The following is a 16,533-nucleotide window of genomic DNA, read 5'->3' as shown; positions in this document are numbered from 1 at the left end:
AATGCTGCTACGTAGTCCTGAGAAGCTGTCTACAATCATCAGGAGTTCACAACCATCACACAGCCCTCTCCTCTGCCGCTAACACAAAGCTCCACTGCTCCTAGCATGTGTCTGTTAGCAGCCGCACACACAGAGAACACACTGACGTCATCGCCCCGCCTCCCCACTGGAAATGCTTATTCGAAATGAATATTGCGACACTATTCACAGGGTGGATGTTAAAATGAAAATGCAATCCCCTCTTTGCATTTTCATTTTAATTATGACACAGAATAAGCGGTTTTAAGTAGAAAATGAAAAAGTATTTTGAAGTATTAAATTTTCATTTTAATTTTGAGTCTTTTGTTTCAGTTACATTTTGAAAATGAAAAAGCATTTCTATTAAACCCATTTTAATTGTCAAATTAGACAATTCTAAATGAATTTTGCTACAACAGATAACTTTTTGAAAATGAAATGTCAAATACCACGTCATTTTAATTACAGGTAAGTGACAGAATAAGCGGTGTTAAAGAAGAAAATGAAAAAAACATTTTGGCGGATTGCGTTTTCATTTTAATTTTGAGTCAAAAAATGCAGCTTTATTTTGAAAATGAAAAAGTATTTCTGGTTTTGACTTTTATTTTTAATTATGCTACAGAATCGCTTCCATAGAAACTATGTCCTGGAAAACAACACAGGATTTTTGATTTTTGTCTAGAAACAGTGAAAATCATTGTAAAATATACATTACACACCGGTTTACTTCATGTCTGGACTTTAATAGGTGAAGTTATGAACACAGATCATAAAACCTGTTTCATAGAAAGATTAATCATACTTTATGTAGACCTCAGCAGTTCTGCGATAAACACAAGACATTCTACAATTTAAAAACAAATTCCTCGGGGGGGTACAACTGCAGAAAGGGAGTTGTGGCATGGTGACAAATTTGATCTGTGGGAACGTTCAGGCTCTCAGGATCTTCAGAGATATTAAAATGTCATTCAGAAACTGACAGGACGGGTTCTTCAACCATCTCACCTCATGTGCTCCTAGTGAAAGCTTTGACAATCCAAGAAACATCCAGAAAAACGTGGCGGAGCTCCTCTTTTAAAGGGCCTTTTTTATTTTGACATGTTTTCAGAATCCTTCCGGATGATAGTAAAAAACGATAATTTCTGTAAGTAAAGTTAAATTCCCATTGGCTGTCACGGACCTAGGGATGTAAAATTTGTTCTCCCATCCTTTCGAGGGGGGTGAGCTGCAGATACAACCACATTCAGGAAACATTTGTTGGTAACCCATTCCAACCCTTTGAGCCTAAGTGCAAAACACAGAGGCATTGGGACCAATTTTTAGAGTCCTTGGTATAACTTGGTCTGGATTTGAACCCATGACCTTCCAGTCTCAGGATGGACACTGTACCACAAAGCCATTGAACTCTATAAAAGTTAGCAGAGCACAGCAGCTGATTGCATTAATATGCAAGAATTTATTGGTAAAGAGAAATGGTGTGTTAACCTCTAGTAAAAGCAGTTAGGAACTGAAACCAGCAGTAAGCTGAAAGTGGCTCTCACCCTGCAATTTACAGGGAACATGAGGTCTTTAGCTGGGAATGTGGTTTGGCTTTGTCCTCCTGAAAGGTCTTCACTGAAATGTTTGAATGTAGGTGACGGCACACACCCTTCAGAGACCTGCACGATGCTCATGCAGCATTTACCTACAGAGTGTGTCAAATTCAACTCCTTTGATTTTTCTAAAAGACGTCAAAGGCGAGCTAAGTGTTCGCTCTGTGTCAGATACAACTACCATTTATTTATAGGCATACGACTAGACTAAACTATGAAGATATTTTTAATTCACACAATAGTACTTAAACAGAGAATGTGGTTTGTTGTAATTATAGCAACAAGAGCTGAAGCTGCTGGAGGAGGTTTGATGTTGTTCCATCAGGTGGGGGTTTCCTTTCCCCCCGCGTTTGCTCCACATGAGGATTTCACAGAAAATCTTATGATAAGAATCACTTATATAGACCATTATTATAATATGGTTAGGTCCAAATGAGTCTGCATGGCGGGATAGTGGTCAGCACTCCTACCTCACAGCAAGAAAGCCCTGGTTCAGATTCCAGCTGGCACCTCTTCTGTGTGGGGTTTGCATGTTTTCCACAGTCCAAAAACACGCTTCATGACTCTAAATTGCCCCAAGATGTGAGTATGAGGGATTCTGTGGCCCTGCAACAGACTGGAAACATGCTCAGGGTGTACTTCACCCCAACATAGGCTGGGATAGGCTCCAGCGACCCCATGATCCTAAAAGGGACTCACCAGGTTCTAAAATGGATGGATGGGTTCAGTCAAACTGGCCTTATTGTCTGACCTCAATTGGATCACAAGGAATTAGAACATGTTGGATTGCTGTAGCTCTCAGTGGTTCATCGTCATTAGATGTTTCTTGTTTTTTCTGTACAGTACTGCCCTGAAAGGGTCTTTGTTATGCTTTCTAAATAAATTGGATACTCTTTGAAGGTAACCATAGCAACAGTTGTCCCAGAAAATATAATGAATGTACAACATCTCTGATTTGTCTTGCATGTGTTTGAACTGCAGATGACAAAAGACTTCCTCAAAGTTTCCTGAAAAGAGCAGATTGCTTTGTTACCTGCACAGCTTTGTTGGCAGACTGCATCTAGTTTCCACCTGGAAACAGTGGGGAAACTGAGCAACTGTGCTTCAGAAATGTTGTTTATTGTTTTCACCTCAAAAGACTGAAGTCATTGGTAGTTATGAAGTGGGCTTGCAAAGTTTTTAGGGACTCCACCTTTCCTTGTTGTGCTTTACAAGGATGCAGAAGAACCCCCCCCCCCCCCCAAAAAAAAAAAAAAACCCACAAAAAATCTCATGCAGGTGATCACCGATGAAGATAAAAACAGGCTAAGGTTGAAGACATGACAAATGCATCTGTTCAGGATGCAACTTCTCCCAGCAGCAATGCAGCTGCGCAGGCCTGCAGGTCTAACAGGTTAGCCTCAGGTGACGTTCCTTCAGCAGACACTTCATCCTTGTGCAATCTCAATTTAGTGATTTACAACACTCTTCTGGAACTGAGCTGCATATTCAACCACATTTATCATCTGTGACACAAGGAACAAGCTCAGAGGAATTACCTCCAGGAAAAATTATTTTAATTTGAGTGGAAACTATCAACAAGTTTGTGTTCCATATTCCAGACTTCCAAGCTTTTTGGAGTGACAGACTTTCCTTTTATGTCTTTCAATTAAACTTCATGCGGATTTGAAGAAGAAACAGGTGTGAGCAGAGATTGATAAGTGTTAGAGGGTTCAGACAAAAAACTTCTGCACACTCCTGTTTTCCAGGTTGCACAATCCATCTCTGAAATGTATTCAGACTACTGTACAACTGAACAGAATGCTGTGCAGCTACAAAGCATACTCTCATGCTGTGTCCAGATATGATTTGGTTGAAACATTTAGCTGCCCACAGCAGATTGCATTGCAATCAAAAGCAACAATTTAAAGCCAAGTTGGTTGGCCCCTTACTCAATTTGGCTCTTATAGTCTAGAGCTAAAATGATCTGATTCCTCTAATCCACGTGTTCTATCAGGTCTGTCCAGATGATCAGGTTCATTTGTTTTTAGCTTTGACAGTGTCTAGACTGATGAGAATTGCTAATTCTAACACACTTGTTAGTTTTGTTTTAGTATTGTGCCCGCCCATAATATTTCTGCTGCAACACTAAGAATGCCTTTCAAACTGCTTTCTCATTCTGATTTTTCATCAGTCAGTCATAAGTCAATTCCTCTAAGTACTTTAACATGTAGACATGTGGAAGACCTCAAAGTCCAATTCCAGTCATATTTCATTCTGTTGTCAAAGCGTTCCAAGAGGTCTTTTAATTATGATTTTGCAGTTTTTAGCCAAAATCAAACAACCTGTTTTGTTTTTAGGTCAGTTACATTTTATTTATATAGCCCGGTGTCACAACACAGTTGTATCAACGTACTTCACACTGGTAAATGTACAAAACATTAAATTAGTCATAAAATACAATAGCTAATTACGAAACAAAACTAGACTAAACTAAGCTAAGCTAAGCTAAACGAAACGAAACGAAGCTAAGCTAAGCTAAAATAAGCTAAGCTAAGCTACGATAAGATAAGCTAAGCTAAGATAAGCTAAGCTAAACTACACTAAGCTAAGCTAAACTAAACTAAACTAAGCTAAACTTAACTAGGCATCGCTGCGCTTAGTTTCATAGTTTCTGAAGAGCAGCAGTAGTTCATTTGAAATGTGCCTTAAATTGGCGTTGAGTAAGCCCGCTTCACATCCCCTAGCTGTTCACACTCTCTCCTTCTAGCTTTCAGCAGCTCACAACCCAAATCTACCATTAATGGTGCAGCAGAAATGGGGAGCATTATTGGAGCTACCCAACCGTACAGTTATGATCCAGATTCCAGCTCAGACGAGAACAACAAAGACGTTCGTGAATCTATTTGTCTTAAGTGGATGCATCAGAATGAAACAGATCAGGGAGATGTGGCCTGCCCAGAGTACTTTCTATATTACAAATATGATCTTTTCCCAAACTACATTTTTTGTCTGCACCTGATCCACAACCATTTGAATAGAGAAATATTCAGAAATAAAATTATAGGCCTAATTTTCTTTATGTATGCCCTCTATCATCAGTAAAATGACACAAGAACACAAAGACCAAAAGCTGGATTTTTGTTGAAGTGGGTCTTAAAAACCAAATTTCTAAAGGATATTTCAATGGTGTGGAACCTGAAATGGTTGCTGCCAGCTGTCTGTAGGGAATGATTTGAATGATCAGAAGTACTTGAAGGGGGTCGCCATTTTCTCCCTTTACGATGCCATAGTTGACAGGACAACAGTACAACAAACTCATTGTGACAGAAAGGCAAAATAAACACTTGATACAATAAAAAACATTTTTTAAAAGATGGACTACAGCAGCTGAAGACCACATCCAGAGATAGCCCCAAATTAAACTACAATTCAAACCACCTACAGCATCAAATTTGACAATTATATTAGGTCTCTTGAAACAACTATGTAAAATAGTTGTTTTGAAATAATTAAAATAGTGTAGAGTTCAGATGATCATCTTGACCATGTCTACATATCTAGATCATTGACAGTCTACGAGAACTGGACTGAGTGCCTTCTTCCGAACAGGAAGTTTCCCTCTGGTTCCAAGAAGCCAAAATTCCACAGACTTCTATAAAGAAATAAACAGCTGTTACTCAGTCAACCTAATGGTCAGAAGAACCGTTCTTTCTCTAAAACCTCTTTTTAACATGTTCTTGATAATCTTCATTTTTGTTCATGACATGATTTCTTCATTGTAAGCTATTCAAGTTATAAACTGACCAATCAAATGCCTCAATAAACTATGTGGTCAAATGTGAAATGTTCGAAATGTTTGGCTGACAGATTGTCCCCTTTTTTAAATGGTAGGGGTGTGGAATTCCAACAAGCTCACTCCTGATTGGTGAGTGTAGTTGTCATTAATTATGACTATCACTCATTCGGACAAGTTCTTATATACAACCAAAGGTCTAGACACATTGAATTGCTGCCATGAGACTGACTTCGCATCATTATACAGTGTAGAGCAAGTGGGCCAACGATAATGGCAGTTTTTGAATATAGATTTTCATCTTTTTGCATGGAGGTCAAAAAAGAGAGGACATATTGCACAAAACATTTGTTTTTATTCAGCTTTTAAAATATTTCAAATCCCAACAAATGCACCACTTTGATGCCAAAAAGTAACTTGTCACCTAACATGCTAAATGATGTTAGGAATGTACCAACACCAGCAAAAAAATGCAGAAAATCGACATCACTTTTAACCGGTTCCACCTTCAACACCCTTTGGACATTCAACCCCCCCCCCCGAGGACATTCATGGATTCGATAGAGCTGTCTTTAACTTTTATTTTTGTTTTCTGACAGTTAAATACAATACCCTTAAATAGCAAATGCCCAGCAGTGCTGCCAATGAGCAGTGAGATCAGCAGAGTAACATTAACATTGTAAATTTGCAACAACCTGCATCTTAGCACGCAATATTTAGCACTAATCTTCATCCTGCAGGTAGATTGTGTTCATCGCCCTTAAACTTTTTAGAAGAAAGTTGCACTATGTGCAACAAAGCAGAACATTTCTACCTGAAAGCCTCAGCAGTATGTCAATCTGGAAAACCTTGAATGCCACAACAAATGGATTAAAGAAATGATGCAATAACCAGATTTCTTTTAGCCATAAATAATAAATAAAATGATACACATAGACCAAGGAAATGTTGTTAGACACTAAAAACATTCCCTTCTTTGTCTAATTTGGCCCAAGTTGATAGGTTGATAACTGCACACATCTAGCGGTGATAATAAGCTAAGTAGCAGTCTTATTCTACTTATTCTAAAAGAATTTAAGCAGGAGATTTCATCGCTTTGAATGAACTTTTCCATCCCTTTAAAACTTTCCATTAGATTTAATAATTATACCTTTCCTCTTCTACTGTGAGGCACCTCATTTATTTTCAGAACTGCGAACTTGAATGGAGGACATGCTCTTTCCCATGCTGTGGGAGAGCGGGGCAACGAACAAGACCATCAGCTTCCTCCACACTGTAAGCGCGGGGGGCAAAAAGGTCAAGAAGCCCCGGATCACGGGTCCCACCAACCTGAGGAGACAAGACAGGCGAAAGAAAACGTTACAGAAAAGGGAAAACGAAACACTGCATCTATCTTGTGTAAGACACATTCAAATGATCCTGTTTTATCTGTGTCTGCTTTATGAAACTCAAACTCCACATGCAGAAAATGAGCTTAAATCCTCTGTCTGAGCACTAAGAAACAACTGGTGAGTAAAAACCAACAACAGAGTTTGTAAATGACTGTCCAGCTTAGGAAGTTAGACAGAAGAACTCTTCAGATATTATATCCACAAATGTTTCCATCAGAGGATGCGGATTTCGAATCTTTTCTCCAGATTCAAATTCTGGAGACAAGAGTACTACAACATTGCAGTTAAATGTTTATAATGAGGGTATATTACACTTTTAAAAACCCAGTTGAACCCGAGCACTTTATTCACTAAGGTCTAACTGAAGAGGCTGTATGGGAGGTTAGGATGAGCTTGACGTTGTGGATGGATCCTCCGTGTCCTCTGCACTGGATGGAGGATCCATCCATCCATCCATCCATCCATCCATCCATCCATCCATCCATCCATCCATCCATCCATCCATCCATCCATCCATCCATCCATCCATCCATCCATCCATCCATCCATCCATCCATCCATCCATCCATCCATCCATCCATCCATCCATCCATCCATCCATCCATGGCCAGCTGAGAGACACAGGGTGTATTCAGACTGGGAAAGTGTTCCGGACTCGGTCCGCTCATTTAATCAAAATAAGTCACCAGGACTGGGATTGAGGACCCTCACAGTTCCTTCAGTCTGGAGCAGTGGTTGTGAGTTACGGCCTTTGGTTGGTTTTCGGTTTAGTTTTCTCAGTTCTTGTAATGTTTTATTTTCAGATTTTTATTTCCTGCAGTCACACCAGGTTTAGGTTGCTAACTATCCACAGCTTTGGTTAGCCTATTGTCCAATGTGTATTGAAGTGTCTTTGTTTTTGGTTTCAGATTTTTTTTTAAATTATCTTGGTTCATTCATTTATTAAAGTTTGCCTGTCCAGCAGAAAAAAAAGCTTTTGATAACAGTAACTGGGATTTTTCTTTTCTCCTTGTGAACATATTACTGACATATGCATAGCCATTTTTCTGACCTTGGATCCTAGTCATGTATTGCTCTTCTGGTTTTTACATATTGTAACTTTACTTTTAAAAAAATATAATTTTTGCTCATTTCATGTAATTTCTGTTCTCCAAACCTGGACACTCTGTGACAGCAACAAGGACATGGTCATCATGAAAATCCTGTTGCTGTGGCACAGTTTTAAATGGAAGTGGTTTCTCTGTGCCAAACAAAGATTTTTGTTGACTATGTGCTCTGACTGACAGGAGACAACACCCGGCAAAGACCTCTTCCAGGCGGTGTGCCCCTCAGTTTTAGAACAACTGGCATAAACTATCAACGTCCACTGGAGACTCTCGTGCTGCTATAATTTTAACCCTTGTGCTATAGGCACTTTAGCATTGGGAGTTGGGTCATCTAGACCCACTAGACAGTGCTCTGAACCTTTTTTCTTCAATGATTTGTGATCTTCACTGGTGTCCATGGATTACATGAAATCTTTCCACCTTTATCCACCTTTGTCATGGTAGGGAGAACACATCAATGTAAGGGTGGGGTCATCTAAGATAGCACAAGGGTTAACTAGGCTTTTTTGAAGTTTGTATACAAAATATAAGGTGACACGAAGACTGAATGCCACATTTTTTCATCCGAGGGTGCTAATTCTTTTGTCGTGTGAGTGCCTTCCTCAGGTCTGTTTGTACATTCTCTGCAATGCCCCAGGCAGAGTTTGTTTTTCCTGTCCTGCTGTTTTTGCTGTTTTTACATTCATGCATAAGGTTTGTGTTTCTATAAGCAAACATGTTCAACCTGGACATACTGAACCACACATTTTTGAAGCACCTTTAGAACATAAGTTGTAAGACATGAATCTGCGGTCTGAGAGGAGCTCTTCATGGATCTTTATTTTGACAAAGTTAAAAACAATCAGCCACCGATTCAGCAAAGTATCCTACCTAAAAAGCTGAGTTTGGTCTGTAAAGCTCATCACAGCAGCATATTTAATGTGGGAGAACAGCATCTAAAAAGAATCCAGGAAATCACATTGTTTGACTTTTAAATACTTTAGTTGGATGAATGAGCAGAAAATAAGAATTTGTTCAAAAACAAAAGTTCACCTCAATACTTTGCAATGTTACCCTGGTTTTAATGACAGAGGTCAAAGGTTTCCTGTAGGCATTTAGCAGGTTTGCACTGTAGCTGCTGAACAAGAGCTGTGATGTTTTGGGGCTGTTGCTGGGAAACACAGACTTTCAACTCCCTCCATAGATTCTCTTTCAGATTGGGGTCCAGAAACTGGCTAGAACACTCTAGAACCTTGAAATGTTTTTTACGTAGACACTCCTTGGTTGTCTGATTATTAGAGGTGTAACGATACGCTAATATCTCAATTCGGTTCAATTCAGAGGGCTCTGTTCAGTACTGCTGTTTAACAAATCAGCCTACCAATCGGCTGGTAGCTTGATTGGTAAGGTAAAGGGCTGCTACGCAGGAATCCAGGGTCCAATTCCTGGAGGCCAAATAAACAATGGTACGGGGTGCAATTACCATATCAATGGTAAGCAATAAACATCGCCCAGTGGGGGTCCTTGGGAAACCCTTAATGCTTCTGCCTCCCGGGCACGGCTCGTCTGCAGCTCACTGCTCCCCCAGGGGATGGGTCAAATGCGGAGAACAAATTTCACACACCTAGGTGTGTGACAGAAAGTGGGACTTTGTTTCTTTCAATCTGGTTTGTTCCTCTGTAAGGTGGAACTGGAGAACTTGCCTTCTTCTTGGTCTCTTCAAAGGTTGTCACCGAGAAGAAACTCCTTTAAAAACTCAAAAACTCTTTTTATCTGACTGTACGCTGTTCAAATGAGGGGCTTCTCCAACATGCACCAGACTTTAAAGGGCCTATATCATGCTATTCATACACCTTTCAGATTAAACTGCATCCATATATATTATAATATATTACCTTTGGCACACTAAAGAATAACTTTTTATGAAATATGAGATATTTTTTTAACTTCCCTACCCAGAAGTCAAACGACTCAGTCTCTGAGGCTCCACCTTTCTCTTCGTGTGGATGCCGCCGCCCATTTCATGACGTTAATTTGAAGTCGGCCTTGGCAGCGTGCCTGCATCTCTCCCACAAAAACAAACAACATCCAAACTTTTTCAAAGACGGATGTGCAATTTGTGCATATAAAGGAAAGCATTTTGCTGATCATCGCTAGCTCCATGGAGAAAGTGTGTGTGCGTATCCTGGGGGCGGTACTGGCAGTGCAGACTCTTCCTGGAAGGCTGTTCCTCATTTTGTGACATTACAATGTGAGAGTCCACTCATTCTCTTAGCATTCGTTTTGATGTCTCACTATGGGATACGCCCCTGAGTGTTCCTCAGAAGCTCTTATCTCAATACGCCAATCCTGACTGGCTGGTGAACGCAACACTAGTGTCGCCTCTCTCTATAAATGGCCAGCGCTACAACGCAGTGTCATTCAAACACCTCTTCTTCCTTCAGATCGTATCACAAGTTTTCATCTGTAGCTAGCTTAAATGTCTGCATATTGGCGCCACCTAACTTCGTCGCCAGATGCTAGCGACTCCTGGTTTGGTTCTCCACCACAGACTGAAGTGTTTGTTTGGTTAGCATACCAGCTAACTAACTCCTGTGCTAACACACCATTCAGCCCGCCGGCTCACGTTCCTCCCCGTTTAACACTCCAGTTAGCCGGAAGATGGACACCTATACTCCTCACACCAGAGGTCGTGGGGAAAACATCAGTTCAAGTAAAGACACACAGCAGGTCTGCTTCGGTTGTGCAGGTTTATAGAGGAATGCTCAGAGATGCCAGAATGTATCAAAATACCACTTCGGGGTTGTTTTCGTGAGGAATTAACATAACTATAAACTGAAAAGCTCAGAAAAAGTTGATTTCGCATGATATAGGCCCTTTAACCAAATCTGCATTATCTGCCCTCAAAGTTATTGATACATCCACTATCTTTCCTAAAATTGTTTTCTCGTCTTCCGCATTGTTTTTTTAATCTGGACCCTAATGTCAATGTGAAGGACATTAAACTAAGAGCAGAGTTTAAAGATTTGAGATTCTTATTTTTTTTTTTTTTGAGATTTTAAGACTTTTAACATTCAGGCATGTCTCTGTAATCTTCCATTCTGACATTCCAGAATTCCAGATATATCGATCACTACTGTGTCACTCCTCTGCTATCAATGCACAAGTAGCTCTTTCTGATCCCGGAGCTCCAGCTTTACAGAAAGTGTTGGAAAAAAACATGTCTGTGGGGCTCCAGGTGCGCTTGAAAAAATGTCCCACTCCAGCATGAAAACAGGTTTTTCATGGCTGCTGTATGGAAAAGTAAATGGAGCTTTTCTTTCCTCACAGTCCGTGGAACGTCACTTTTCTTCAAACTTTCCACAAAGAGCTAACATGCAGGCCTAAATCACAGCTAGGTTTCTAAACTGAGTCTTCAGCTTGTGATTGGGAATGAGCACAATCATCTAATTATTTCAACTATATTCTTTTTTTTAAAAGTTCATGCTTCAGTTATCCAACCTCATTGCATACTTCCCTACAAAGACAGAGCACATCCAAGTGGGAAGACTTTCACTAAATGGATTTTAGGATTCTGTAAAGGAAATAAACTCTATTCTTGGTCCTCAGAACAAGATGTTTTCGTCTAAATAAAATTACGTTTTTCTTTTCATGGTTTTGGCCCAACCTACCTTAAATAAGTCATTTGAAATATTTGGACAAAGTCTTGATTTTCCATTCAAACACAGTGGACATGACCCCCCCTAACCTTCAGCCACTAAAGCTAAATATGTGAACAATGCCAAAACAGAAAACACCAACTAAATCTGTGAAACTTTCTGTGCAGAATAATAACATTAAAACATTCATTTCTGTTATCCTGTATTTGATATCTTTTTGTAACCCGTGGTGAAATTAGTCTTATAAGTGGAATTATTGTGGTGTTTACAGGTCTCAGCTAACGTGCTGCAGTTAAATATTTGCAATGTCTTTTATTGTAACAGTGGCTCTGCACTGGGAACAGTTTAATTTCACTCCTATCAGTATGCTCTATAAAACGTCAGGTGATATGACTTAAAGTCCCACTCCAATCATTTTCTAAACTATTGTTAAAGTGTCCCAGTGGTCTTTTAATTATGACTATGCCATTTTTGGCCCAAATTAAAAACAAAAAACAAAAAAAAACAGTGTCGTTTTCTAGAACAGTGTTTTTCAACCTTTTCTGAGCCACGGCACACTTTAACCTTAAAAAAAATCCCGCGGCACACCAGCATCCAAAAAAAAAAAAAAAAAAGACAAAATCATAGTCTGTATTGATCTACAGCCCCTCCGCAATCTCACATGCATTTTTGTGATAATTGTTGCAGAAAAACCTGGAAGTTGCAGTTGTTTTTTTTCTAAAAGATGCAATAAAAGTTAAGTTAGAAGATTTAAAAACAGTTTGATGTGTGTTCGTTGGTTTCAAGACGTTTAACAACAGATCTCCTTGTGCGCTGTCACTCTCACAACCCAATGCATCATGGGAGATGTAGTGCATAAAACGGCCGAAGATCGCTTTTTGGAGCTTCATTGTTTTGTTCACTTGTTCCACGGTCTGATACCGGATTCTGCGGAAAGAGCTAAATCGGGACAAGGAAGTGAAGACTTTAAGCACTTCTGATTGGTCAGACCGATGACATGTGATTAAGCCCCTCAAGAATGATTGGTGGAGACAGTCAAAGGGACGGGACTTTTCCCAAATACAGCCGAAGGTGCAGCTGAATCGCGGTACGTCATTCTTATCAAAATGTCTTTAATAAAATAAAATAAACGCAAAGAAAAAGTATTTTATGATCTTTTATATTGCTAACTCCTCAGTGTTTTATCAGGGCCTGTTTGGATGAACAGAGAGCTGAAATCCTGGAGATGGGAAATGTTGTTAAATCAGTTAGTGAGGGCAATTTCCCACGGCACACTTGACCATCTCCCACGGCACACTAGTGTGCCGCGGCACACTGGTTGAAAAACACTGTTCTAGAACATAGTTTCTGCAGAGCAGCAAGGAGCCCATCAGAAATTCCCCTTTGAGTTGCGGGTGGGACTGTTGGTGCAGAGTGTTTCTGCCCCACTTCTTGTCACCAATCTGCGTACGCGCTCTCCGGCTAGCTTACAGCCCCTCACACCCCCAACCTAACATTACCGGTGCAACTAAAATAGAGAGCAACATCAGAGCTATTCAGTCGTACAGTTTGATCCAGATTTCAGCTCAGACGAGGAAAACAAAGACGTTCATAGATCTATTGGTCTGACAGTGGATGATCAGAATAGAGCGGAGCAGGAAGCTTGTGGCCCGCCAAGAGTGTTTCTGCATAAAAAAGAATTATTCAATCAGCATTTTTTTGGTCTGATTCACAATAATTCAGAATGAGAAATGCTCAAAACTGTAAATGTAAGCTTAATTTTTTTTAAATATGTCCTCCAAATTTGAGAAAAATACCACAAAAACATGTTAAAATGCCAAAAACATCTATTTAAAGAAGTGAGTCTTTAAATTTCACTCCTGATTGGGACACCTGCCTTTGGTGTTACCCTGGGTAACATGAGTGAAGTAAGGGAACCCCCCTCATGCTGTTAGAACAGAACTGGATTAAGAACGTCTGGGCAGATATCAGTCTCGTCAGAAGAAATAACATATTTTTCCTAGAAAAATTGAAAGATTATCTTAAAGATACACTACAGCTAAATTTACAATAAGAAATACCTGCTCTGCATTTCACCCTGACTTTTTAACCCTTGTGCTATTTTAGATCACCCCCCCCTTACATGGACGTGTTCTCCCTACCATGACAAAGGTGGATAAAGGTGGAAAGATTTCATGTAATCCATGGACACCAGTGAAGATCACAAATCATTGAAGAAAAAAGGTTCAGCGCACTGTCTAGTGGGTCTAGATGACCCAACTCCAAATGTTAAATTGCCTAGGATAGCACAAGGGTTCATTCAGCAAAAGAACCCTAGAAAAAGGCCTATCAGAAGTTGTTTGGGCGGCAGGAGCCCAGGTGCAGTGGTGCAGTGGTCAGCGCTCTTGCCTCACAGCAAGAAAGCCCCCAGTTGAAGTCCCAGCTGGGGGACCTGAACCAGAACATCAGTGGGGGACCTTTCTGTGTGGAGTTTGCATGTTCTCCCCGTGCATGCGTGGGTTTTCTCAGGGGACTCCACCAAAAACCTCCAAACGGTCCAAAAACATGCTTCATAAGTTAATTGGTTACTCTAAATTGTCCCTTGGTGTGAATGTGAGAGTGCGTGATTTTGGACACTCCACCCTGCCCCGACCCTGTCCAGGGTGCCCCTTGCCTTTGCCCACAAGTGGCCCCGTGACCCCGAAAGGGACACAACAGAAGAAGATGAATGAATGAAAGTGGCCCAGGTGGTTGAGCAGGTCGGCCTGCTCCCTCCAGCCAACTGCTGTTGTGTCCTTGGGCAAGACACTTCACCCTCCCTGCCTATAGTGTGGCTCCATGGGTGTGTGAATGTGTATGAATGTCCCAGTGATGGTCAGAGGGGCCGTAGGTGCACACTAGCAGCCGCGCCCCTGTCAGTCTGCCCCAGGGCTAAATCAGTATAGTTTCTATCACCAAGTATGAATGAGGAGTGAATGAATAATGGACACATTGTAAATGCTTTGACTGTCTGGAAAAGCGCAGAAAAATCCAATTCATTATTAATATTATTATTATGGTTGGGACTGTTTGCGAAGAGTAGGCCCGCCCCACTTCCCGTCACCTAACATTAGCGGTGCAAACAGGCCTGCTCTTACTTCCCACCATGCCTTTGTTTACACACTCTCCTGCTGGCTTACAGCCCCTCCTACCCCTAACCTAATACTACCGGTGCAACAAAACTGTGAGCATTATTGAAGCTTTCCAGCCATACAGGTTAGGATCAGATTCCAGCGCAGGCGAGAAAAACAAAGATGTACATGATCCAGCCTCCTCCTAAATAAATGGATGCAGCAGGATGGAGCTGGGAGCCTGTGTCCTGCCCAGCATATTCTCTACATAACAAATACAGTCTGTTTTTAATCTAATGTTTTTCTTTTAAATAAAGAAATACTCAGAAATGTAATTTTCTTCATATGTCCTCCATCATTAGAAAAATTCAGTCAGATGAGTAAAAAATAAAAGATCTAGTTTTAAACTGGACAGAGAACTAAATGCCATTTTATTTGACTTTCAAATACAGTGTCATGCTGGACATGAGGGATGTGTTTGGTGTGTTTGGGTTCATTTTTTAAGAGCATGGCTCCACAGAAGCTGCAAACATCATCCCAACAGGCGGAGGAACTTCTTACCAGATGTGAAGGCAGCTGAGGACTCCAAACATTAGTCCCAGGACGAAGGCCACGGGCACGGCCAGCAGCGTGCTCAGCAGCCGGTAACACAAGAATTTGACGAGCTCGAAGGCGGCGTGGCTGCCCACCCACACCGTGTCAAAGCTGTGCGTGGACACGGGCTCCGCGATGACATCCTCAAACGCCACCTGTCACATTGGCACAGGTCGCAGCTTGTCAACCCACTGAGGAAGAAGTCCTGCGTGTGTGTGTGGTTGTGTGTCTGCCGCTGCGCAGATATTTACCTTCACATGAGCGTTGATGTCGTTCGGATCCCGATCATCCGGGACCTCGGAAAACCCCTTCCCCTTTCGGAGCAGAATGGGTTCTATCGACCTGTTGAACTCCTCCGCGTCCATAATGACGCTGCTTTCCGCCCGTTCTTTCTCCAGACCCATGTTGTCTGGTCCCGGTGCGCGCGCCGCGGCTGGCCTGAGCGCACTGACTGTGCGCCGGACTCCGCGGCTCCCCGCCCCGCACGCAGCGCGGCGCGGCGCGGCGCAGCGGGAGCCACTTCCCTGCCAGCCCACGATGATCAGCTCACGAACAGACCTGCAGAGCATTTATACCAGTACACGATGAAAAGAAAAGAAACTTTTATCGACAGATTAAAAAACAATGTTTTTTTAAAACCATTTCTGTTTCAGGTAAGTAGTTTACCATGAACGGGGTTTGCTTATATTTATTTTTCTCTACCTCCTAATTAAACATGTCGAGCTTTAGTGCTTAGGATGGACTTTTCTGAACGGGCTCTGTTGTCAGGGATCCAAACAGGAACCAAAACAGGAAGACTTTTTCTCCCGGTGAATAATAATGCTTTGAGTGGTGATGGAAGAGCTGGTGAAAGCCAGTGCTGACACTGTGACCCTCTCAGTCATGATGTTTGTCTATCAGCTATAGAGTTAACAAACTCTACACCAAAGAAAAAACTATTTCAATTCAAAATACCCCCCAAAATTTGAAAACTTCTTTGAAAATTTTACAGAGTCAGATTTAAGCTACATTCACACCCCCCTCTGCAAACCTGCCCCAGCAGCCTCTTTTTTTATTTTTTTTTATTGACGCAGAACAAAAGTGACATACAGCAAAAGAACAAGGAACAATAAACTGTACATCAAATGTTCAAAATAAATGCGAGGGGATATACAAGCAAAAAAATAAACTTATATTAAATTATACAGCTGAGCAAGGTGATACGTTTTAATAGCTTTTTTGTTTGTACTGGGGGAAATGGAATGTAAGTAACATCTAACTTGGGCTAGTAAATCAAGAAAATTAGGAGCTTTATTGCTGAATTTAGATTTGTGAATATAACACTTGGTTA

General features: G+C 41.0%; 1 protein-coding gene across 1 annotated transcript; it reads right to left on the bottom strand.

The window, feature by feature from the left end:
• Positions 1 to 5,720: 5,720 nt before the first annotated feature.
• Positions 5,721 to 15,787, bottom strand: LOC110014685 (caveolin-2). Its single transcript, XM_023955472.1, has 3 exons — positions 15,455 to 15,787; positions 15,171 to 15,358; positions 5,721 to 6,714 (listed from the first exon to the last, which is right to left on the bottom strand). Exons 1-3 carry the CDS (start codon positions 15,770 to 15,772, stop codon positions 6,561 to 6,563), a joined length of 660 nt encoding a protein of 219 aa, XP_023811240.1. The 5' UTR covers positions 15,773 to 15,787; the 3' UTR covers positions 5,721 to 6,560.
• Positions 15,788 to 16,533: the final 746 nt, after the last annotated feature.

This window comes from Oryzias latipes, chromosome 6, assembly GCF_002234675.1.
Source record: "Oryzias latipes chromosome 6, ASM223467v1".
Taxonomy (NCBI): domain Eukaryota; kingdom Metazoa; phylum Chordata; class Actinopteri; order Beloniformes; family Adrianichthyidae; genus Oryzias; species Oryzias latipes.
This window is presented reverse-complemented; position numbering and strand designations above follow the sequence as displayed.

Bases quoted from the DNA above. Each gene is read 5' to 3' on its own strand.
- LOC110014685 (XM_023955472.1), bottom strand. From the start codon at position 15,772: ATGCTCTGCAGGTCTGTTCGTGAGCTGATCATCGTGGGCTGGCAGGGA. The intron at 15,359-15,454 runs GTAAATATCTGC...CCAATGTGACAG, and splicing joins ACATCAACGCTCATGTGAAG to GTGGCGTTTGAGGATGTCAT. The intron at 6,715-15,170 runs GTAAGAAGTTCC...TTGTCTCCTCAG, and splicing joins CTCAGCTGCCTTCACATCTG to GTTGGTGGGACCCGTGATCC.